The sequence below is a fragment of the Nomascus leucogenys genome, chromosome 2, assembly GCF_006542625.1.
Source record: "Nomascus leucogenys isolate Asia chromosome 2, Asia_NLE_v1, whole genome shotgun sequence".
Lineage (NCBI taxonomy): Eukaryota > Metazoa > Chordata > Mammalia > Primates > Hylobatidae > Nomascus > Nomascus leucogenys.
In genome coordinates, this window is record NC_044382.1 from 87821258 (window position 1) to 87846872 (window position 25615).

A 25615-nucleotide genomic window follows, 5' to 3' on the forward strand; every position below is an offset into this window, starting at 1 on the left:
TAAAGTTAATGAAATTCAAAGGAACCAGAAAAGCCAAAACAGCTTTAAAAAAAGAGAACAAAGTTGCAGGGCTATCACAACCTTATTTGAGCAACAGTAATCAAGACACTGTAGTATTGGCATTTGGAAAGATAAATAGATATACAGAATACAACAGAGTCCAGAAATAGACCTACAAACAAATGGGCAAAGATACAAACATACTGACAAAGATATAAAGGCAATGAAATTCAGAATATATAGTCTTTTCAACAAATGGTGCGGAAAGCAATTGGTCATCCAAGTACAAATAAATAAAACTTCAGTCCATACCTCATACCAGATACAAGATCAACTAAAAATGGATCATAGACCTAAATGTAAAAAGTAAAATAATAAAACTTCTAGAAGAAAACATAGCAGAAAATCTTTATGACTTTGGATTAAGCGAAGATTTCCTAGATATGAACCAAAAGCATGATTCATAAAAGAACAATTGATAAGAACTTTAAAATTCAAAAATTAAAAATGGCTCTTTGAAAGACACCATTAGACCATTAGACAAATGAAAAGTCAAGACGTCTGGAAAAAATTTGCAAAGCATGTATCTGATAAAGAATACAGAAAGCACTTTAAAAACTCAATTAAAAAAAACAAACCCTAGGTAAGAGATTTAACCAGACATTTCACAAAAAAAGATATAGAAATGGCAGGTACGCACATCAAAAAATGTCCAACATCATTTGTCATTAAGGAAATAAATTATAACCATCATTAGACATCACTACGTATCTCTTAGAATAGCTGGAGTTAAAGAGACTGACCATGAAAAGTATTTGACAAGGATGTAGAGGAGCTGGGACTCACATACTGCTGGTGGGACTGTAAAATATAAAATGGCACACAGCTTGGCAAAACAGTTTCTTACAAAGTTACCACACACTTGCCATTTTATTCAGTCATTTCACTCCTGGGTATTTACCTAAGGGAAAAGAAGGCCTATTTTCATACAAATACTTGTACACAAACGTTCATAGTGCCAGCTGACTTTTGAACAACTCAGGTTTGAACTGCACGGGTCCACTTATATGTGCATTTTTTTCAACCAGGCAGATCAAAAAGACAGTATTTGCAGGATGCAAAACCCAACTTTTTCTATAGGCAGGTTCCACAGACAAACTGCAGGACTTGAAGCAAATTTTGGTACCCTGGGGCAGTCATACAACCAATCCTCCAGGTATACCAAGAGACTTCTGGAGTTTTATTTGTAATAGCCCTAAACTGGAAACATCCCAAATATTTATCAACGAGTGAGTACATAAACAAAGTGTAGTATACCCATAGAATGGAATACTACTTTCTATAAAAGGGAATTCTTATTATTATTATTATTATTATTTTGAGGCAGAGCCTTGCTCAGCTGCCCTGGCTGGAGTGCAGTGGCACAAACACGACTCACTGTAGCCTTGACCTCCCAGGCTCAAGCAGTCCTCCTTCCTCAGCCTCTCAAGTAGCTAGGACTACAAGCATACGTCACCATGCCCGGCTAATTTTTTGTGGAGACGGAAGTCTCACTATGTTGCCCAGGCTGGTTTCAAACCTGGGTTGAGGTGATCCTTACACCTCTACCTCCCAAAGTACTGGGATTACAGGTATGAGATGCCACTGGGAATGATCTATTAATAAACGCAACAACACAAATGACTCTCAAGTTATGCCGAGGGAAAGAATTAACACCAAAAAAAGCATATACTCTGATTCCATTTTTATAGATTTTGCATTTATTCTAAAAATTGCAAAATAATCTATAGTCTCAGACATAAATTGTTGCCTGGGGGGTAGGTGAGGCTGTGGGGAGGGTGGCGGGTAGGGATCACAAAGGGGCGTGAACACCTTGGGGATGAGGAGTAGGTTTACTATCTTCACTGCAGTGATGGTTTCGCTGCTGTATCATGTACTAAAACTTATCAAGTTGCTTACTTTAAATATGTCAATTATTGCATGTTCAAATACACTGTTAAAATAATAATAAAAATAAAAGCAATCTTAAAAATTACTTCAATTCATTCCTAGACCTGGGTTTCCGTGGATATCCACATTTGAAAGCAGTCAGCTAAACATCACATTTCAGTTCTTAGGGTAGAAACAGAGTACTGTTTCATAACAGAAATTGGATATATATGAAAATAATGATTCAATGGCTTTAGTTTAATGTATCCTGACAGGTGTTTCAGGAATGGTCAGCTACACTTCAGCTAGGTTTTACCTCTTTCCTCTTCCTTTCCTTCTCTGCCCCACCCCCTTTCTCCTCTCCTTCCCCTTATCACTCAGCAATGAAAATGGGTAACAGAGTAAGGATAGCTTAATTCAGATGACACAATTATGTGGCTCATAAAGATAACGTGGCACCAATGTCTTCAACCACTGTGTTGGTTCCATAGGATTTTAGAACTGCAAAAGTGGCCTTCTTTTACAGATTAAAAATCTCAGGCATTAAAATCAAGTTAAATGGCTTTCCTGGGCCACGCAGCTAGAATTTGGTGACTTAAAAAAAATTCACTTACTATTCCATTCTAAAAGAAAAAAAAAAGATGTGGGGCAGAATACGAACCTGTAGCCTAGCTGGAATAGGCTCTAGATCTATTAATTTACATCCATTCCACCACAGTTCTTATAGCACCATCCTCTGACCAATCCACCTGTTTTTCTACTTTCCTATATACTTTCAAGACTGAAGTTGGTATGAAGTTAAAAGAACTAAAACAGTGGTTCTCAATATTCACTGCATTAAAAAATTCACCTGTGGAGCTTTAAAGAGGAACCATGGACCCCACACCTAGAGCAAATCTAACTGATTTGGGGTAGGTCCATGTTCTTAAAAAAACTGCATTGAAACTACCTGGAGGGCTTATTAGACTAGATTGTTGGGCCAAGTGCGGTGACTCATGCCTGTAATCCTAGCACTTTGAGAGGCTGAGGCAGGTGGATCACCTGAGGTCAGGAGTTCAAGACCAGCCTGGCCAACATGGTGAAACCTCGTCTCTACTAAAAATACAAAAATCAACCGGGCATGGTGGCGAGTGCCTGTAATACCAGCTATTGGGGAGGCTGAGGCAAGAGAATTGCTTGAACCTGGGAGGCGAAGGTTGTAGTGAGCCAAAAGTGCACCACTGCACTCTAGCCTGGGCGATAGGGCGAGACTCCGTCTCAATAAAAATAGCTAGCTAGATAGATAGATAGTTTGGCTCCACCCTGGCAGTTTCTGATTTTGGGGGTCTGGGATGATACCCAACAATTTGAATTTTCTAGCAGGTCCCCAGGTGACAGTGATGTTGCTGGTCTGTGGACCACAACTTCAGGACTACTTGAGTAGTTTTTAGTTCTTTTAGTTCAGGTAATTTTTAGTTCTTCAGGATAATATGTTCAGCCAGTTGAAAATCTTTGGTTGAAAACAGTAATTCTGCATCTCTGGAGAATCACCTGGGGAATTAAAAACAACTGATGCCTGAGTCCCTACAAGAGATTCTTTTTTAATTGATCTTGGGTGTAGCCTAGGCCTTGGGATTTTAAACAGCAAAATATTATTTAAAAGAATCATACCCCAGATGATTCTAATGTCCAGCCAGGGCTGAGTATCACTGAAAATTTTCTGCCTCCTCAATTCTTATTACCATTTACCTCAAATTTCCCAAAGAGAATTGGATACTTTGACCACTATATTAACAATTTCTTTCTAACTTGTTGTCTATGAACAATGGTTTAATTCCACTTTGATTTTTTCTTTGTTTTTTTAACACTCTGATGTTTTAACAATAGCTAATATTTACTGAATACCTGGGGTGTTGAGGGCTTGGTGCTGAGTGCTTTACCTCTTTACCAGTTTTTTTGGGTTGTTTTGTTTTTGGTTATCGAACAGTTATGCTTTAAATATTTCCTCCGAAAGAGACCCTGCATTTTCTAGAATCAACATTGTCTTATAACTTATGTTTAATAGAGATTACATTTTATTCTGTTTCTACTGGTTAGAAGCTCTAGATGGGGAGAGAGGGGAAGGAGAGAGAAAAAGGGAAAGAGAGGGAGGAGTGAGAAAAAGAGGGAGAAACATATCATAGAAAACAAATTCTTCTGATGTGCTTCAACACATAACGCTTAATACTTGAGTCTCTGTGAATCTTCGTGGAGGTTCTCCAGAAATGGACAAAAATTCAGTATTTCCACAAGGAAAATTCCAAGAATACCTATGACTCCATCCAAAGGCAGCTGATTTTCCTTTTGCTCTTGATTACTACATTTCTTCTGTCTCCAACTAAACAAAGGCCACTGATTTTCCTCCCAAAAGTTACTTCCTTTGGAACATACCAAAAATACCATTGAGAACAATGATATGAGTTGTTTCAGGTGAAGCGTTTTTAGTTAAGAAGATTTTTAAAGTACAGATTCAATTATTTTTACCGCAGCTTTGGTCAAGGCTTCCTGTCAGGGCTCTATGGGGCACTTCCCACAAGATGGCAGTGTTGCATGCGGCTGGGGAGCCCTCCACTTGCGGAAGGGTTATCTTCACAATTACCGCTAAGAACGTATCCCTACAGCTTTAGTTCCTGAAATATCATTTGTTTCCAGGTTCATGAGATCTGAGAGCCATCAGGAGTATATCTTTAACATTTAGATCTATGGTTTAGCAAGGTGTCTAATCAGCAGTACTTAATAAATGTCTACTAGATGAACGGACGAATGAATGATACATGTGTATCAACTTCACATAAGCCAACACCAGGGGAAGGAGGCTGGAATAACTCCAAGACGGAAGGAAGCAAGGGCCACTGCGCCATCTCCCTTTGTGATGAAAGAGTTCTTCAGTACTCCATTGTTCTTTTCCCTATTTTCTTACAGGTTTTGCCAAGAACACGATTCACCCTAATAAGGCCTGATGGCCCATCTGCTCACCCAGCCATTTTCCTCCTTAAAATGGGCAAAGCAGCTATTCTGATCCTATCATAAAATGCAAAATTAGTTACAGCAAAAACACGTGGGGGAAGTGTCTATTAATAAAAGGTAGTCCATACAAATAATATATGTTACCAGAGAAAGAAATTCTTGGGCAGTCTTTCAAGTCTGATAAGCCCACTGTGGAAAAGGACTTTGTGGGGGAAAAGTGGTGGGTGGGAAAGCTCCACGATGAGGTCAGAGGGACCTAAGCTAAAGCAATGGCCTCCCCCACGACACTTTCCCTCTCTGTGCTTCAGTTTCCTCCGCTTCAGATGGGGGAGGGGCGTACCAGCTGATCCCCAGGGACCCATCTAGCTCTGACACAGTCAGCTTCTACCTTTTCTTCACATTATGGCTTAAACGATCATAGTGTAAATGCCTAAGGGCCAACCAGAGAATTCTATGTTTGCTCTGAAGGGAAAGAAATAACTGATTTCAAACAATTGTAAAATGCCAGGGTTTTTGCTGTGTTTGTTTTGGTATCAAATATAAATATCTCTCTGTATTAGCTGTTGCTTCTGTTCTCCTATAGCATCGATTTTCCGAAGCAATATAGGCTTACAGTATTTAAAATGTTGTATGAAGCTAGTTTGGGTAACATTTTGGTTTTTAGGCACAGGACTTGAATGGTCAAGTTACAAAACTTAGTTTGTAATGTTAATAAGGTTTCCAGGAATCCGTTTCACATTATACACTGCTGCGAAACCACCAAAGTTGATCTAATCTATTCACCTGTCTTGGAGATTAGCGAGCATCATTATGAGTAGGTTAATACCAACTAGCCACTTGAATTGACATAATTGAAAAAGACTGGCTCGGTCGGGGCCAGGTCTTTGGGCTACAAGGACATTTACCTTATAAAATCATTAGTTAATTAACTTTGTGACACTTGAATGAGAAACAACAATTCAGAAATTATAAAAACATGCCAGAAATCAAAATTAGTATCTGCTAAACAACTAACTATGTTCTGAGATGAGCTTTGGTTATTTGGCCGTATAACTTAACTAACAAGTATACAATCCACCTCTGCTAATAATCATAAAAGATTTTTGAAAATCCCATTTCAATATGAAGGGATTATTTATCTATGCCTTATCCCCAAACAATAATATCCAAACACTGAAGCAAAAGAATCAGTTATCCATCTACCTACTGGTGACCAACAACAGAAATTTAGCACTTTCAAGAGTCGGGCCATTTTTAACCTTATTTGAAACAGCTAAAGTAAGGCTTCTGCTATCAGAGGGAGCAATCTGCTGCTAGGGTCTGCCCAAATTCCAAGCACCTGCTTTCTCTGGTCTGGAGGCAGATGGTACCTCATAAAAGTAAAAGCCATGGGGAGAATGTACAGAAAGATATTCCCTTCAAAACCCTTTAGGAGGTTCATTTTCCTAAAATCTCATACTATAAATACACATGCTTTATGTTAATATTATAGCTCAGAATTTGGGAACTGACGCAGGGTCATGAAAAAGGTTTCCTTGGCCTGATTGAGTCATATACATGTATTCACGTATTTCCACAGGATGGGAAATCAGTCTTTAGTTTATAACCATCTACGGCAAGACATTTTATTTTTGGAGTTCTAACAAACATCCTAAACAGTAGCCGCTGCTGCCCTTATTCTTCAATACTACCACTCACCACAGCTCTATTAAGTTCTTTTATTACAATTCTTAGGCACTGCTCAATGGAGTAACCTCATTTATAGTTGTAAGGCTTGTACAGGTGAGCTTGGCTGTAATAAATTGGCCTCATGATATGCTTTCCCACTATAATTATTCAGAGTAATGCTTCTCAAACCTTAGATGCATCAGAATCCCCTGCGGGGGTTGTTAAAACAGATTTGTTGGCCTGACTCCCAGAGATTCTGATTTAGTAGTTCTAGGGTGGGACCTGAGAATTAGCATTTCTAACAAGCTCCCAATGAGGCTGATGCTGTTGGTCTGAAGGCTACATTTTAAGAACCACTGATGTAGGAGTTCCCTTTGGAGTGTCTTATCAGTTATGATTATTTGGGCTTGTATTAGCTTCTCAGTTAATACCCATTTTATGCCGAAAACATTTGAAACGTGTTATTTGCTTATATTCAGATGTTGCAGCTACACACAAGGATGCTTGACAAGCAGATGGACAGATAGGCTGAAGTGAGGCTGCTCCACACTGTGAGTATCCAGAAGGATCAATGAATGCAGTATGTTTGATCAGCTAATGTGCAATTTCCCAAGTCACCGGGAGTTACTGTAAAATACACAACATGGTGGACTTCCAACATAAATGTCTACTATAATCTGACAGATAATCTTCTTATCCTTACTAATTTTTATCTTAGAATTTAGATTTAGCCCTTACAGATGCTGGATTCTGCTATCTTAAATCTGCAAGCACACTCCAATAGTTTGAACTAAGCAAATGTTGACAAAAGAGTAATATGACACAATTGAGCAATGCTAGTATTTATGTTCACCTTGTTTCTCCTATAATCCATACTTGGTTAAATTTTAAAGAATGGCTGTGTCACCAAATAGCATTGTAATGTTAAGATTTACTTCAAGCACACTTTGGAATGTAAACATACCTTATTTAACTTCACAAAATATTCCAGTCCAGCTTCCAAAGGATTTGTATCACAGTTCATCTAAAAAGGAAACACGCATTTTAAATCTTAGATGAGTGCAAGTCATTTTGGTAACATCAGTTTCATATTTGTTTTTAGGAGAAAGAACACTTTTTGATTTTTCAACACTGATTCTAAAGAAAGGCAAACTATAGACTGGTTTTGAAAACAATTTTTTAATCCAAAATTCAATGTAGCCTTCAAGCAAAACTGGTCATTTGAATATAACAAATATAGAAACTAAAATTCACTGTGTTTCCACAGCTCTCCCATTTTAATAAACATTTGAGGGAATGCACGTGATGTTTCTTCTAGAAACAAGATTTTCACATGTTTTTCTGCAATAATTTTACATAACTATGTTTTGAAAAGTTATTAAACAATTTACTTATCTTACAATTAACCAAGAATCAGGGTAAGGTGGAGGGAAAGCAGATGGTAGGAAGGTGGCTGATAGAGTTCAGGAGAAGAGAAAGGAATAAGTGGAGTTTGAATCTGTATCTCTTCAAATGTGGCCAAGTCACTGTGATAGCTACCAAGTGAGGGCTAACGCCAATATTTGGTAATAGACCTGAAGTTAATGGTTTTTGTTTCTTTCTTTCTTTGTTTTGTTGTTCTCTTCGCAGTGAGAGAATTAGTCTAAACCCCCTAAAAGTAGTCAAACTTTTAGAGCAACACAGCACCTGCATAAACCAAATGAAAGTACGCTTGTTTTATATGACATAAAACGTTGCCTCATATTTCTTAATCAATTTGAGCTATTCTAAAATTATTTTTATCTGTTCAAAATTTCAGAATTCCTTCAAAGAAAAAAATAAAAATGAAGCACAGAGGATTGCAGTACGAACACTAGAGGGCGCTCTGGCACTGCTGGGAAATCGGAGGGACGGGAGGAGAAAAGCTCTCCAGAGGAGGTCCCGGGGAGAGGAAATAGAAAATAAAAGGCAGGAGGATGGAGAAATGTCTGACTCCCAAAGGGCTGTTCCTACTGCTTCATTCCTCGGAGAGTGTGGCGACCGCGCTGTCCTCCGTTTCTGTCCCTGCGCCTCGCCTCGCCTCAGTCCCCAGTTGTAGCTAGAGAATTCCCTAATAGGGGACCTCTCGTGGAAAGCTTGCCCACTTGCTTCTGCGTACTCTAAATGCCCCCAGGTCTCTGCCTGGGCTTTGAAACACACTCTCCCCTCCAATCAAATGCACTTTATTATGTGCTTGGCACTTCCTAGACTCTCTCTACTATCTATGATAATTCTGTAGCATAAAAAATCCATTTTTTAGAAAAGTAAACAAGTTCTGGACGGTTAGGCCAGATAGCTGGTGCGTGGTGGAGGAAAAATTCAAACCCAAGAGTCCCTGCTCTGAGTCCATCTTTTACCACTATCCCTTATCTTACCGTTCAGGCCTAAAACCTCAGTGTCTTCCAAAGAAACAACTAGTGAATCTGAAATAGTGAATGGGTCCAGAGATAGCCTGCCATATTGGAAATAAAGGAGGAGAACAGAGTTTAAACCACAGGCTGGCCACTTACTAGGTAATCTGGACCAAGTGGTTCTCTTAGTCTCAGTGTTATTGTGTGTAAAATAGAGGTAATGGAGAGTTGAAAAGGAAAATGAAATCATGCATATGAAAATATGTAAATGGTTAAGGCACTATACAAATAGAAACTCTTAATAACCATTACTAATGGTGGAGGAAGGCTGGACCACCACATTCTGGACCATCAACCCTGCCCCTCAGAAAGGAGTGTTAATTCACCAAAAGGTACAAGATAAGAAGAAAATGAAGACGGGCAAAATGACAGAGGAGGAGAGACTTTGAAAAGTGTTACTCTAATCCCATGAGGCAAGCCGGCTCCCCAAAGTCCAAGACAGATATCTAGGGCTCTCAGCCAACTAGGATGAATTAAGGCAGAATATGTCAGAATTCCACTGAACTTTCACTTGAGAAATTAAGGAGAAAAACCTCTTTCCCTAATGAAATAAAGTTATCTAATGATACGTAATTTCTCTTACAGCCAAAACCAATGTTATTGCAGTTCAAACCAGACCTTATATAAAAATGAGATAAGTAAACATAAAATGTTAATAAAGATGCTAGCATTTCAAACCTCTAACCCCCAGGCTCTGAAGGCTTTCTCCAGGCGTAAGGCATTCATGGCATAGGTTCCAAAATTGTCGATTCCCTCCTCCTGGCCTGCATTCATGATAGCATCATACAGCGCCAGAGAATCTTCTCTTCTGTGGTACAGCTCCCAACCCAGCTCACCTGAAATAAACCCACAGGTGCCGCAGCACAGCAAGAACAATGATCACTAGATCTAATGTGCATTAGCTAGAACACATAAAAGCAGGAGAAATTCCACTTATGCAACATGGACATTGTCAGTCTCTAAAAAGACCAGCTCACAAAAAGTTACAAGTACCCCACTGCAAAGAAGCCCACCATATCATAGATGCATTTGTGCCGATCCTGACTCCCATGTAGATGGTGGTATGCAGGACACCTCTTGTCATGACACAGAAAGACTATAATGCAGGAATTAATCTCCACCCTGGACCCCAGCTTTCTAATGAGGTTTGACTGTTTTCCGGGACAATGACGTTAGGTGAATAGTTAGCATGGCCCAGTTTATCAAGGCAACGAGTTCAAGGTTTAAACCAACCCCTTGCCCAAAAATCACAAGCTTAAGAATATAGTTAACTAAGAATTATTCACGTTATCCTCATAGTGAGAAAGCCATAGTCTCTGACTTCTCCCCCTCCCACTTCTTCCCTAGTCATTTCATTCATCAATAGAGCTGTGGGCAAAAATCAAAAGAAATTAAATGTAATCCAAAAAATCCTGCTTATTTTTGTTGTTCTTGTTTTTTTTTTTTTTTTTTGTCTTGTTTTTTTGTTGAGACAGGGTCTCACTATGTTGCCCAGGCTGGTCCTGAACTCCTGGGACAATCAATCCTCCCACTCTGGCCTCCCAAAGTGCTGGGATTACAGGTATGAGCCACTGCATCCAGCCCTGCTCATTTTTTACCCTAGAATTTGCCAAGGTTGGGTGGAAGAAGGGCAGGGAAAAGGTATAGCAGCAGCCAGAAAAGAGCTATGGTCTTTAATCTCTGTGTTCTCCTGTTTCCCAAGGTGGAGGGCTCATGGTAAGGTGTTTTTATGGGATACCACAGAACAGGAGTAACATATAATTGAATGAATGCTTGGGCATGCAGTACTCCTGTGAGAGACAAGGAGGTCTAGAAAAACTTAGAAGGGAGCCCAGAGCACCACTGGGGAACTGAAGAGCATTCATTCATCTCTGTATCAAATACCTACCATGTGCAAGGTTAGGTGCTAGAGGAAGACTTCTCAGTGAACTTAGTCTGGAAGGAAAGATGGATTGTTGGCAATGCTCTAGGAGAGGTACCTGATACATTCAAAATGGTCTCTATGGGAGATTCTATCTCCAGGAGACCATCTTGAATGTTTGCAGATAGAGTTGGCTGGCCTGACTATTTCAGCCAATCCTCTTCCCCACTTTTTTTCTTTTTTTTTTTGAGATGGAGTTTCACTCTTGTTGCCCAGGCTGGAGTGCAGTGGTGCCATCTTGGCTCATACAACCTCCGCCTCCCAAGTTCAAGCAATTCTTCTGCCTCAGCCTCCAGAGCAGCTGGGATTACAGGCATGCACCACCACGCCCAGCTAATTTTGTATTTTCAGTAGAGATGGGGTTTCCCCATGTTGGTCAGGCTGGTCTCGAACTCCTGACCTCAGGTGATCAGCCCGCCTCAGCCTCCCAAAGTGCTGGGATTACAGGTGTAAGCCACTGCACCCAGCCCCCACTTTTTTTTTTTTTATCTGCCATTCCAGATGGTAGGCAGCTATGGGAGTGGAGCAACAACTAGAAATCTGTGGAACCACTTCCAAGATGAGGAGTGAATAGACAGACTTGACATAAGAGCTGGGCAGAACAAAAATCTTCCTCCAAAGTCACATGGACAAAAGTGAGTGTGACTGTGCACATGCATACACACTCACACATTTCTGGTGACATGACCTTTTAATTTTAAATTTTAAATTTTAAATTGACCTTTTAAATTTCAGAGACTTATTCCAGGTTGTTTTCCAATCTTACCAGTATAAGATATCCTAGTAGCAGTGACAGGAATGCTGGAAACCTTTAAGAACTTGGTTTGAAGAAACTTGAAAACATCATCACTAAGATCTTCAGAGGTCAGTTTCTGAAGGACTTTTCTTGCCTGTGGCCCAGCAACTCCAAGAACTCCAAGCTCATCGGTTATATTTTTAATTTCAACATCATATCCACCTTTGACTGCTTCTTCTTCAATCCATCTGCATTTCAGTCATGAACATGGTGTTAAATACTGCTTGAATAATGTACTTTGGTAACAAATTATTTTTCTGAAGACATGCTTTGTGTCTAGAGTTATCAGAAAATCCCCAGAGTGTCATTTCATAAAATCACACCGATTTTTAAAGTTGAGGAAACCGAGCCCCTGAGATGTTACGTGATTCTCTTTAAATCGCCCACTTATAAATTTGGGGGGTAATTTTTCACAGTACAGAAGGATCCTTCAATTTAATGAGCTCTGCCGCACAATTATTTTAAATAGTGACACAGCCCTTTTGCATTTAAACTACTGATTCAGCCTTCAAAAATTAATTTAAACCAAAATTTTCTCTAATACCTGTACACAGGAGGCACATTTATGTTGCTAAAGGTTAATAATGTGCCTGCCACAAGACACGTAATTGCTCTGACAATCACAAGGAAAAGACAGAAACTCTAGTTTCAATTTCTATGGCTTGATGAGTTATTGGGACCCAGCTATAGGGCTGGTTTCTAATTTATCGAGCCATCCTTGAGCTATCTAAGTCTATCACAAAATGTTCATCTGGATTTACACAAAGCTAAGCTATTAAGATGGGCCCAGTACATCTTGGATTGGAGCATATAATTTGCATCACTTTACAACTAAGATGAGAATTTGTCAGAGTAAGACATGTATTAAATAATAATATTCCAAATATTTTTGGAATATTAGACTAAAGACTTTATGGTAGAATGAAGATTCATGTAAAGGCTGGATGTGGCAGGTCAGCAACTTAGATCCAGCTGTGGACCAGAAAGCACAAAGCATCACAAAGAACAAAGATAATTTAGGAAGACAGCTTACAGAAGTGGACCGAATGTGGGCATCAGAATCAAAAAGCTCGTCTGAGTAAGTTCCCTTAACCCAAACCTCAGTTTCCTCATCTGATCATGGGAATCATATATACCTTGCAAAATATTAAGAGAATTCATTAAGCTAATGTCTAAAAAGGGTTCTGGCACATTGATGATGCCTAATAAATGGAATTAATATTATTAGAACCAGTAACCTATGGATGAATTACCTTTGGGAGGGGCAGGGGCCCTCACTTCAAATATTTTTGTATAGAAAAACATAAAGTTTATTTGAAACAATCAGGTTTAAGAAGAAATAAAGTCGTACTTTCGAGTACTGGTAAAAAGAAAAACTCAGTGTAAGACTGAGTCAATATATAACGTGTACAAAATTCTCTTACTAGGTGTGCACTTACCTAAGATCATGAAGTTCTGATCCAGAGCCAGTAATTAAAAGAAACTCCCCGGGAGATTGGTGAGAAACAGTCAACTCAGCATACACTCGACCTTTGGGTGTTAACATGTGACTTATATTTGTAAAACCCACCTACATAAAAAAATTTACAATTACCTTAGGATGAACTAAAAATCACATGCATCCTTTTAACACCTATTTAAATAACAATGTGGGTGTTAAGAATGAAAAGTGTCTGACTCTTACCATTTGTATCAATTGTATGAATTATCTGTAAAACTAAACCCAAAATAATTTGAAGTTCTCCATTTAAACAATCATTTAAAACTATTTGTCATTTAAAAGCTATTCTTCATTTAATTGCAGAACTCAATTTTAAGTTCCCATCAAAACAATTAAGCAAAGTCATAAGGTCCTTGGATGAGAATTCACTCAACAAAAATTTAAATTTGAAAATTAGTTTGTAGGCTGGGCGTGGTGGCTCATGCCTGTAATCCCAGCACTCTGGGAGGCTGAGGCGGGTGGATCACCTGAGGTCAGGAGTTTGAGACCAGCCTGGGCAACATATAGTGAAACCCTGTTTCTACTAAAAAATACAAAAATTAGCTGGGCGTGGTGGCACGTGCCTGTAGTCCCAGCTACTTGGGAAACTGAGGCAGGAGAATTGCTTGAACCTGGGAGGCGGAGGTTGCAGTGAGCCAAGATCACACCACTGCACTCCAGCCTGGGTGACAGAGCAAGACTCTGTCTCTCAAAAAAAATAAAAAAGAAAGAAAAGAAAAGAAAAGAAAAAAAGAAAGAAAATAAGCTTGTATACTTTTGGTCAGTTGAAGAGTTCTAGTGTTCATTCAGAAATCATTAGGTGAACTAAAATAACATGTGGGATGAAGAATTAAATAGGTCAGAATCCTGGACCTTGTATCCCTACAAGGCTATTTACCTTTGGAATGACATTTGCAAAGAGATGGTCCAGTAGTCTAATGGAATCTTGGCCTTTGATGTTAAACTTGCCAAATGGTGATAGGTCAGTTACCCCTACTCTTTGCATAACCTGTTTATACTCCGAGCCCACAGGCTCAAACCAGTTTGTGCGGCGAAAACTTGGCCTGAAACACAACATTTAGCGTCATAAAACAACTCCCGTTCATTTTTCAAATATTACAGAATAGGATATTTTAATAAGCCCTACTCATCTAGAAAATCCTACGGGCAGCGGGGAGTGGGACCATGGGAAGCGAGACCACGCAACCTGAAATTCTGTTCTGCAAATCATTCATGTATTTTGGAATGTGACCTTTTAAAGTTACTCATTTATCCCTTTGACCCATTTCGCAGTGAGTAAAGTGCTGATTAACTGGAAAATAAGATATAATTCATGGGTTCTCAGATCTGGAAGAGAGTTTATAAGTCAACCAGTCTGGTGGTTTTCAATTCTAGATGCATATTAGAATCATCTGGAGAGCAATTTAAAATGGCTCTAATTAAATCAGAGTGTCTGGGTTGGGGGGCGGGGTGGAGCTATCTGGTCCAGTGCTTCTCAAACATTAATGGGAATACAGATCACTTGCACTTGTTAAAGTCCACATTCTGAAGCAGCAGGTGTGGGGTGGGACCCCGTAGTCTGCATTCTCCCAGGCTCGCAGGAGATGCCTATGCTGTTGGTCCACACCTGGGGTACATAAGGATCTGGTCCCAAATCTTCATTTTTCAGAGAAAAGGCATAAAATGATTTCCAAGGCCTTTGTATTAATGACAGAGCCAGACCTGGAACAAAGGTCTCTTGACTCATTACTAAAGGTCCTTTCTGCTTTATGAAGTGGACTTCTAATGTGGTATTTTAACTTCAGAGCAGCATGCTATGTCTGTAACATGAATTTTCAATAGTTTCATTATTAAATGGTAGAAGAAACTTAGGCCAGATCCAATCAGCACTAAGTGAAGAGTAAAAGTGATGTATTAGAGTCATTTAGGAAAAACCAAATCAGTATTTGGCCACCAAATAATCTAGACTGGCTGCTTATAAAGCCCAAATTTATTCATCAACAACGGGTTCTCTGTTATACTTTGTACGAATTAGATCTAGTCTTAAAATAGCAAAACCTATTGTAAAAAGCAAAATCACAGCTCAAAAATAAGGATAACGTAACTTGTAAATTTGCAGCTTGTTTTCCCTTGGTCTGTGGATTCTCTTGAGAAAAATATATATAATCACTATTAATCCAAAGTACAACAATGGCAGGTAGCACTTTACCGGAATTCAGAGAACTGTTTTAGTGGCATACTTGTTTTCGCTTAACCTGGAATGCTATGCAAATAATCTTTTCCGCTAATTTATCAACTGTGCATATAATTTGCATGGCTCAGTGCGCACACTCTAGAAAGCAGTTGCTTTGAGCAATTTCAGGATGAACAGAAAATCCAAAACTCCAGGTACATTTTGTGGTTATACACGATGTGATTCCACTGAGCGTCCTAAAGTACAGTAAACCTTTAGGAGCCAACTGAAGCCACATGGGAATTTGGAGGGGGTTGGAAGTTTCCTCTGAGGGTCTGGTAAATGCCAAGGGGCTTCACCAAGGCCGGCTATAGGACTCGCAGGGTCACGTGAGTCCTAGATGTGGGCCAGTGTCCCGTGGGCTAGACTAATGCCACCACTGCCAGGGGGTAATTTTTGTAGGACAAGGCTCAGTGCTTCTTGGAACAGGGTGGAGCAATGGAGTGTAAGGCGGAATCAGCACTTTTTGCTGTCCTGTTGTTTCACCCCTCGGTCAGAACCACAGGCAGGTAAAGTCCTTCTCCCACCTGTACTGAGTGTCCTGGCCTGGTTTGTAGAACCAGTGCGGCTGCTCCCAGCCAGCATGGAACCCCATGGAACACTTAGACTCCAGCCTTTGATAGAGCCCACTGACTCGTTGAGTTGGCCTTCCAGCAAACCGTTCTTCTTTAGGATAACCAACTGAAAAAGAAAAATTGGTACTTCAAATCACATATAGCCAAAACAACAAGATACTTTTATGGGATTCCAAATATGGAAATACAGTACTTAAAATCCAGATGCATAAACATACATACATGCATATATATGAATGATTTATGTAGAAAACAGAGCTGTCATTTATATGACTCATCAAAGAGTAAAGTAAAAATATATTTAAAATTTAAAAACAGCAAGGCATTTCACATGTTAAATATATACATCCATATATATTCCTTGTTATGTCTTAGGGGCACAATGCTTTTTGGAGTCCCTAACTACCGCCATCCCAGTGAATAATAAAGACCATATAAAGTCAGAGATGCTACAATTCAATTTTGTCAACACTTTGTAGACAACAGTAAATTTGCACCTTACCAATATTGTTGAATCCATATGATTCTCTTGCTTTGGCCTCAGTGTACTGGGTTGTTGTCCATTTGCCATAGCGATTAGGATCCAACTCTATCAGATCAAAAGGAGGTTCTCCATGCAGGATCCAGTCACTGAGATATTTCCCTACCCCACCAGCGTGGATTATGCCATATCTTTCAAATACAGGGATAGAAAACCCATTACTAATACATGTAGTTTTCAAATGAAACATGATCAAACTATTTTACAGGGCTTCAAATTTGGACTGTTCTGTGCTAATCAGAACACACAAGTAACATAATCTCTATGGAACAATTTTTTCCTTAAAAGTGACATGTTTAGGCATCCAAATTAAATGTGCCTGACTTGATAGCTAGTTTATTTACAGTTCAAGAGATGTACACCTGCAAAATAGCTCCTTATTGGGCAGGGCACAGTAGCTCACACCTGTAATCCCAGCACTTTGGAAGGATCGTTTGAGACTAGGAGTTTGAGACCAGCCTGGCCAAAAAAGTGAGAACTCATCGCTACAAAAAAAATAAAAAAGTTATCTGGGCATGGTGGCACAAGACTGTGGTCCCAGGTACACGGGTGGCTGAGGCAGGAGGATAACTTGAGCCTAGGCAGTAGAGGCTGCAGTGAGCCATGTTCACACCACTGCACTCCAGCCTGGGTAACAAAGCGAGACCCTCTCTCAAAAAACAAAACAAAACAAAACCCAACAACAACAAGCAAAATAGATCTTTATGGGGAAAAGGCTCGAGATCCTTGACTCCTAACTAATAAGAATTTTGCTTTAGGAAAACTAGAGGTTGGAGCCAGAATGCAAACAGGCAGATGTGGCTGGTACCCTAACAGCCCTCCTGAGCTATGATTATCCTGACTGGTAGGAAACACGGCGGGAGAAACATGTACTGTGGTGTCCCATCCATCTCTTCTCAGACTCAACTTAGTTCTGACCTCCTTAGACAATGACCTCTGTGCAAGGAACTTGAGCCATTATCTTAGAAACATTCAGGCAAAGAGGCCTTCACCTGAGGACTTGTGGAAAGAGGTAGAAAGGAACACTGTCTCTTGTATTTTGCAACTAATAGGCCACTTGATGGGGAAGGTGGGCTTGTTTACTATTTTCCTAAGATGATACTTTAAAATCAAGAACACGATGTGGAAAATAAAGGGGTTTTGACATCAGAAAATGGATTGGTTTTACATTGGCCATGTGTAGTTCTACCCACTCAGTCTTGTCTAATGAAGGCCTCTACTGTGAGTTCATCTGTGGTTTAAGTCAGGAGCTTCCAAGGAACTGAATGAGCAGGGAGTCATGGGGAGAGAAGCAAGAAAAGGGGATACAAAGCAGACATCAAGACACAGAAATGCTAGTATCCCCAACAACAGCAACTTAGCCAGAACCACAGCTTCTAAGAGCATGGGAGGAACTTTAGCAAACGCTGAAAATGTTAACTAACTTTTCCCACAGCAAGACACCTGTTTTGCTTTCATAAAAATGAGTGCCTATATTTTATAAAAGACTTTCTCAAAGAGAATAAAAAACCAGCAATTTACATCCCTTTGGGCATTTTAATAGACATGGGGCATCCAAATTATCCACAAACAACCTCTCTAAATTTTAAGAAAGCAAGAAAAATTATTATTATTATTTTTTAATTTTATTATTATACTTTAGGTTTTAGGGTACATGTGCACAATGTGCAGGTTTGTTACATATGTATCCATGTGCCGTGTTGGTTTGCTGCACCCATTAACTCGTCATTTAGCATTCGGTATATCTCCTAATGCTATCCCTCCCCCTTCCCCCCACCCCACAACAGTCCCCGGAGTGTGATGTTTCCCTTCCTGTGTCCATGAGTTCTCATTGTTCAATTCCCACCTATGAGTGAGAACATGCGGTGTTTGGTTTTTTGTCCTTGCGATAGTTTACTGAGAATGATGTTTTCCAGTTTCATCCATGTCCCTACAAAGGACATGAACTTAATGAAATGAAGCGAGAAGGGAAGTTTAGAGAAAAAAGAATATAAAGAAACAAACAAAGCCTCCAAGAAATTTGGGACTATGTGAAAAGACCAAACCTACGTCTGATTGGTGTACCTGAAAATGAAGGGGAGAATGGAACCAAGTTGGAAAACACTCTGCAAGATATTATCCAGGAGAACTTCCCCAATCTAGCAAGGCAGGCCAACATTCAGATTCAGGAAATACAGAGAATGCCACAAAGATACTCCTCGAGAAGAGCAACTCCAAGACACATAATTGTCAGATTCACCAAAGTTGAAATGAAGGAAAAAATGTTAAGGGCAGCCAGAGAGAAAGGTCAGGTTACCCACAAAGGGAAGCCCATCAGACTAACAGCTGATCTCTCAGCAGAAACTCTACAAGCCAGAAGAGAGTGGGGGCTGATATTCAACATTCTTAAAGAAAAGAATTTTCAACCCAGAATTTCATATCCAGCCAAACTAAGCTTCATAAGTGAAGGAGAAATAAAATACTTTACAGACAAGCAAATGCTGAGTGATTTTGTCACCACCAGGCCTGCCCTAAAAGAGCTCCTGAAGGAAGCACTAAACATAGAAAGGAACAACTGGTACCAGCCACTGCAAAAACATGCCAAATTGTAAAGACCATTGAGGCTAGGAAGAAACTGCATCAACTAATGAGCAAAATAACCAACTAACATCATAATGACAGGATCAGATTCACACATAACAATATTAACTTTAAATGTAAATGGGATAAATGCTCCAATTAAAAGACACAGACTGGCAAACTGGATAAGGAGTCAAGACCCATCAGTGTGCTGTATTCAGGAAACCCATCTCACGTGCAGAGACACACATAGACTCAAAATAAAGGGATGGAGGAAGATCTATCAAGCAAATGGAAAACAAAAAAAGGCAGGGGTTGCAATCCTAGACTCTGATAAAATAGACTTTAAACCAACAAAGATCAAAAGAGACAAGAAAAATTATTAAATATATGCTTAAAATGTTTATTAAACTTAGCACATTCACTTAACCAGGCCCAATGCCCATATAGAACAGGTACCATTTTTGAGAGCTATATTGTTGATAAGATTTGAAGGCTTGTGAAGTTTTACCAACACTGAGTGCCTCCCATTTACCAGGCATAGTTTCCTTCTAACATGTAGAAGCTGATTTATGCTTTAGCAAGTCTATTTTAAGGAGAAAGATCAGCCCCCACACAGAGGCTAAATAAAGTCACACAGCAGTAAAGAGTAGATTCAGGATACAAATTCACTTATCTGACCCTGGAACGCATGCTCCTTATTATTGGACTTTCCTATCTTCAGTGGTTCTCAATCTGTTCAGCCAAGACACACATAGCAGATACAGCACTGTCTATATTTTTGACAGACTTCCAGGGCAGAGCCAGGGGTGCTTTGATTTCCTATGGCCTGGCTGCTATACCGTCATGTTCTTTCCTTTTCAACCATGCACATGAGCAAACAAATGGGCAGAGTGCTGTTATTTGGGTGGAAGTGGCGGGGTGGTGGGGGAATCCTGAATCAAATCTAATTTATTTCTATAAAGTAAATATTTTACAAACAAGTTATCCAACCATTAACAAGCTTTACATAAAATTTCATACAACTGAGTGTTATGAACTACACATGGCCAATGTAAAATCAATCCCTTTTCTGATGTCAAAACCCCTTTATTTTCCACATCATGTTCTTTTTTTTTTTTTTTTTTTTTATTTTTTATTTTTATTATACTTTAGGGTTTTAGGGTACATGTGCACAATGTGCAGGTTTGTTACATATGTATCCATGTGCCATGTTGATTTCCTGCACCCATTAACTCATCATTTAGCATTAGGTGTATCTCCTAATGCTGTCCCTCCCCCCTCCCCCCACCCCACAACAGTCCCCGGAGTGTGATGTTCCCCTTCCTGTGTCCATGAGTTCTCATTGTTCAATTCCCACCTATGAGTGAGAACATGCGGTGTTTGGTTTTTTGTCCTTGCGATAGTTTACTGAGAATGATGTTTTCCAGTTTCATCCATGTCCCTACAAAGGACACGAACTCATCATTTTTTATGGCTGCATAGTATTCCATGGTGTATATGTGCCACATTTTCTTAATCCAGTCTATCGTTGTTGGACATTTGGGTTGGCATCATGTTCTTGATTTTAAAGTACCATCTTAGGAAAATAGAAAACATCTCTGGAGAATCCCTGGCTTAGTAGCTAAAAGTATAAAAGTATGGGGAAAAGATCTGGGTATGATTCTTGTTCTGCCACTGTCAGCTGGGTGACCTTGGGCAAGTTATGTAACCACTCTGAGCTTTATTCTTCTCCTGTGCACACTTTATGGTGCTGGCGGAGAATTCATTGCCAAGGCATTAAAAAGCACGTAGTATACTGCACGGCACATAGTGGGCAAGGAATACATGGTGGCTATTGGGCCCTTGTATGACCAGTTGAAAGGATTTTCATAAGGAAGTAAGGTGTGAAGTGAAAGCAGAAGGGAACTTAAAGAGGAGAGGACAGTTAGGTTCTTCTTCTGTCTCTAGTATTAATCTGCAGAACTCTAGATTCTTCTCAATGACCCCAGGCTGCTATGCTTTTTGAGTGTTTGTATCTGCTTTTTATAACTCTGTTAAATGACTGGATGTTACATCTTATAGCACTCTCCCCTCTTTAAATTTGCTGTTTATAATCTCTTCTAAGCCAAGAAAATCAGATTCAATTAAATACAATTCATAAGACTTTTCTGGGCCTTGTGTTAGTCACCTAGAAGCAGAAAAACTTGCTGGAATTGTGACAAAACAAATGTCCAAAGTAAAATAGCTTTGGCTGAGGATATTCTGTGAGCAAAGTAAATGGTAGCACATATGTAAGCAGTTTGCAAACACCTATTCCCTGAACTGGCTGTACCAAGAATTACAGATAATATTATAAAGTACAGATTCCTGGGCCCCTCTCCAGACCACTAAATCAGAATCTACAGGAGTAGTGTCTGGAAATCTGTTTGTTTGCTTGTTTGTTTCGATTCAATACATATTTCATGGTGCTATGGACTGAATGTTTGTGTCCTCCCATAATGCATCTGTTGAAGCCCTAATCCCCAATGTCATGGTATTTAGAGATGGGGCCTCTAGGAAGTACTTAGGGTTAAATGAGGTCATTAGGGTGGGGCCCTCATGACAGGATTAGTGTCCTTCTATGAGGAGACACCAGAGAGCTTGCTCTCTCTCCACACACACCCACCCACCAAGGAAAAGCCACTTGAGCACACAGCCAGAAGGTGGCCATCTGCAAGCCAGGAAGAGAGCCCTCACCAGAACTCTGCCATGACGGCTCCCTGATCTCAGACCTCCAGCCTCCGGAACTGTGAGAAAGTAAATTTCTGTTGTTTAAATCACCTAGTCTATGGTACTTCGTTATGGCAGCCCAAACAGACTAAGCCACATTGGTTCTAGTGACAAACAATAGGAATTTCACAGATGAGAGGTACAGGAGATAAAAAATGTGCATGTGACTAACCACATGGTCAAGACTCTGCTTTCTAACAGACGATTCTGCACCTCACCCAGGTATGGGAACCACTGGCCTCCAGAGCCATGGAATGAGTGCACTGATATAAGCCAGGAGGGGCAGCTAATGGGGGTATTCCATTATATTACATAAGAAATATCTTAGAAACCTCAACTTTAGGTAAGGGGAAGGCTTTTTTGGTTTAGACCAAACCTGTCAAAGACAGGGAGGCACTTTGCCTACCCCCACTCCCACCTGTTGTCTTCTCCACCCACCTCCCAGTATCTATGACCTGAGAAAATTAGCCAGAGCAATCAGGGGAAGAGTCTGACATCAGTCACATGCAAACAGATGTGATTTCTAGGTTATAAGTAACTTGTTCTAGAGGAAGCAACTTCCTACTTTCCTTAGCAATTAGTTAATAGGTGTTCCACACGAGATCAGTGACTCTATCTGCTCAGAACATGCCTTACAGTCAATGATCCTCAATTTATATTATTTAATACTAAAATTCAATTGGAATATCAAAGAGAATAAAATACTTAGGAATAAATTTAACAAAAGACGTGCAAAACTTTTACTCTGAAAACTACAAATCTTTGTTAAAGAAATTTTAAAAGACCTAAGTAAATGGAAAGACATTTCATGTTCATGGATCAGAATACTTAATATTGTTCAGATGTCAATACTCCGCAAATTGATCTACAGATTCAATGCCATCTCTATCAAAATCTCAGCTGGTTTCTTTGCATAAATTGACAAACTGGTCCTAAAATTTATGGGACTTCCAGCCAAAACAATCTTGAAAAAGAACAAAGTCGGAGGATTCACACTTCCTCATTTCAGAAATTACTACAAAGCTAGTAACTTCTAGTAACAGTAATTAAGAGAGTGTCAGCTGGGTGTGGTGGCTGATACCTGAAATCTCAGCACCTCAGGGGGCTGAGGTGGGTGGATCACTTGAGGTCAGGAGTTTGAGACCAGCCTGGCCAAAATGGCAAAACCCCATCTCTACTAAAAATACAAAAATTAGCCAGGTATGGTGGCACGTGCTTCTAATCCCAGCTATTCAGGAGGCTGAAGCAGGTGAATCGCTTGAACCTGGGAGGTGGAGGTTGCAGTGAGACAAGATCGTGCCATTACCTGGGCAGCAGAGTAAGACTCTGTCTCAAAAATAAATAAATAAATAAATAAAAGACAGTATAGTAGTCGCATAAGAATAGACACAGATGAAGGAACAGAATTGAGAGTCTAGAAATCAACCCATACATCTATGGTCAATTTATTTTTTATAAAGATGCTGTGGTATAATAAAAATTAAATATTTGGTCTTTGTTCCCAGTTCCTGACACAGAATTCATAAAACATTTGAGATTTACTATTTTTTGATTGTTAATGAGATGGCTCTTGTGGAGAGAGGAGAGCAGTCCTAGGTAGCTTAGGATGGGGGCTGGTAGCTAGAAAAACCAACCATGTGATTAGAGAGTTAGAACTTTCAGTCTCACTCCCTACTCCAACCTCCAGGGAGTTAGAGAAGGGATATTGAGTACAGTCACCAATGATTTAATCAATCATGCCTACATAATGAAACCTCCATAAAGACCTAGGCATGGGGTTCAGAGAGCCTCTGAGTTGGTGAACACAGCGATGGACTAGGAAGGCACCTGGAAAGGGCCTGGTGGTGCTGCACCCCCCGCCCCTAACCCCTCACATTTTGTCCTATGTATCTCTTCCATTTGGCTACTCCTGAGCTGTATCCTTTATAATAAAAGAGTAAACATAAGTATTTACCTGAGTTTTGTGATTGGTTCTAGCAAATTATCAAATCTGAGGAAAGGGTTGTGGGAACACCCGGTTGGTCAGAAGTATGGGTGTCTCCCGAGACTTGAGACTGGTGTCCGAAGTGAGAGCAGTCTTGCGGAATGGATCCCTTAACCTGTGGGGTCTATGTTAATTCCAGGAGTTGGTGTCAGAATTGAATGGAATTGTTGGACACCCAGTTAGTACTGGAGAATTGGAGAATTGGTTGTTGGTGTTGGAAAATACCACACATTTGGTATGAGAAAAGGAATCAGAAAAAAGACATTACAGATGCCAGCATAATTCAATGAGGACAGAATAAGCTTTTCAATGAATAGTTCTGGGACAACTGGCTATACCTATGAAAAGACTAAAGTTGGACACCTACCCACCTACCTCACGTCATATACAAGAATTAACTCAAAACTGATTACATAACTAAACGCAAAAGCTAAAACTATAAAACTCTTAGAAGAAAACATAGGTTTAAATCTTCACGAACTTGGATTAGACAATGGTTACTTGTATATGACACCAAAAGTACATGTGAACCAAGGAAAAATACATATTCTGGACTTCATCAAAATTAAAAACTTTTGTATTTCAATGGACACCATCAAGAAAGTAAAAAAACAACCCACAGAATGGGAGAAAAGTTCTGCAAATCATGTACCTGATAAGGTTCTTGTATCTAGAATATATAAAGAACTTCCACAACTAAACAATAAAAAGACAAATTACCCAATTATGAAAATGGCAAAACAGATGAATAGACATTTCTCCAAAGAAGATACATGAGTGATGTGCAGGAGAAGCACTCCTACTTCCACATGCCTGCATATGGACTCTATAGGTGATTATATAAGCCCTCAATTACATTATAACTTCCCATCCCAAATCTCCATCTGACTTTCTCCCTCTGGATGTCCCACATACCTAAACTTAACACTTCAAGCCCACCCCATCAAAAATGGAACTCATTATTTTCTTGGCTCTCTCTCCATGTCTCCAACATATAGACAGTGGTCAAGTTAGAAAGGTTGCCATCATTTGCCATTTTTCTCTTTCCCTTCAATATCTTATGGAATTGATCACCAAATCTAGATAATTTTATCTCCCATCTCTCAGTCTTCACTGCTGCTACCTTAGTGGAGACCCCAGCCTCTCTATTGGATCAGCAGAGCTGTGCCTCAGGCAGCCCTCCAGCTCCGGTCAGACCTCACTGCTTTGTTGTCAGCTGTATTCCAATGCCTAGCCCTAGGCCTGGCACAGAACTAGCAGTTATTAAACATTAGTTGAATAAATGGCCAAATAAAATGGGGAAGAAAAATAGAATATTAGAAGCTGTGATATGATAGTTGAGTGGGCTTGACATCAATATTCACCAAATTAATGGAACAAATATCAGAAACGAAACATCAAAGAGGCAATGGAGTCATAAATGGAAAGCAACCTGAGGAATTATAAAGAAACAAATCATGTTGGAAAAACATGAATTATGGTGAAAAATGCAGCAGACATATTATACATTTGATATTTTGAATTATCTTTGTCACATCGTGTTATGAAAACATCCTTATAAAACTGGGGCAAATTGACTATCTGAAGATACACAGCATAAAACCAGAAACGATTAATTGAAATGGCAGGAAATATGCAAAGAGAAAGCTCCAGGAGGCTGGGCGTGGTGGTTCACACCTATAATCCCAGCACTTTGGGAGGCTGAGGTGGGCAGATTGCCTGAGGTCAGGAGTTCGAGACCAGCCTGGGCAACATGGTGAAACC

General features: G+C 39.7%; 1 protein-coding gene across 1 annotated transcript in view; it reads right to left on the reverse strand.

Annotated features, from left to right (window-relative positions):
• The window catches only part of DMGDH (dimethylglycine dehydrogenase), a 69070-nt gene that overhangs the window by 19691 nt on the left and 23764 nt on the right, over nucleotides 1-25615 (reverse strand). The window contains exons 8-14 of the mRNA XM_003261512.4: nucleotides 16519-16688; nucleotides 15969-16122; nucleotides 14107-14272; nucleotides 13168-13298; nucleotides 11699-11916; nucleotides 9690-9847; nucleotides 7547-7606 (exon numbers count right to left, since the gene is read on the reverse strand). Of these exons, the coding sequence (XP_003261560.2) occupies nucleotides 7547-7606; nucleotides 9690-9847; nucleotides 11699-11916; nucleotides 13168-13298; nucleotides 14107-14272; nucleotides 15969-16122; nucleotides 16519-16688 (1057 nt within the window). The remainder of the gene's footprint in view (nucleotides 1-7546; nucleotides 7607-9689; nucleotides 9848-11698; nucleotides 11917-13167; nucleotides 13299-14106; nucleotides 14273-15968; nucleotides 16123-16518; nucleotides 16689-25615) is intronic.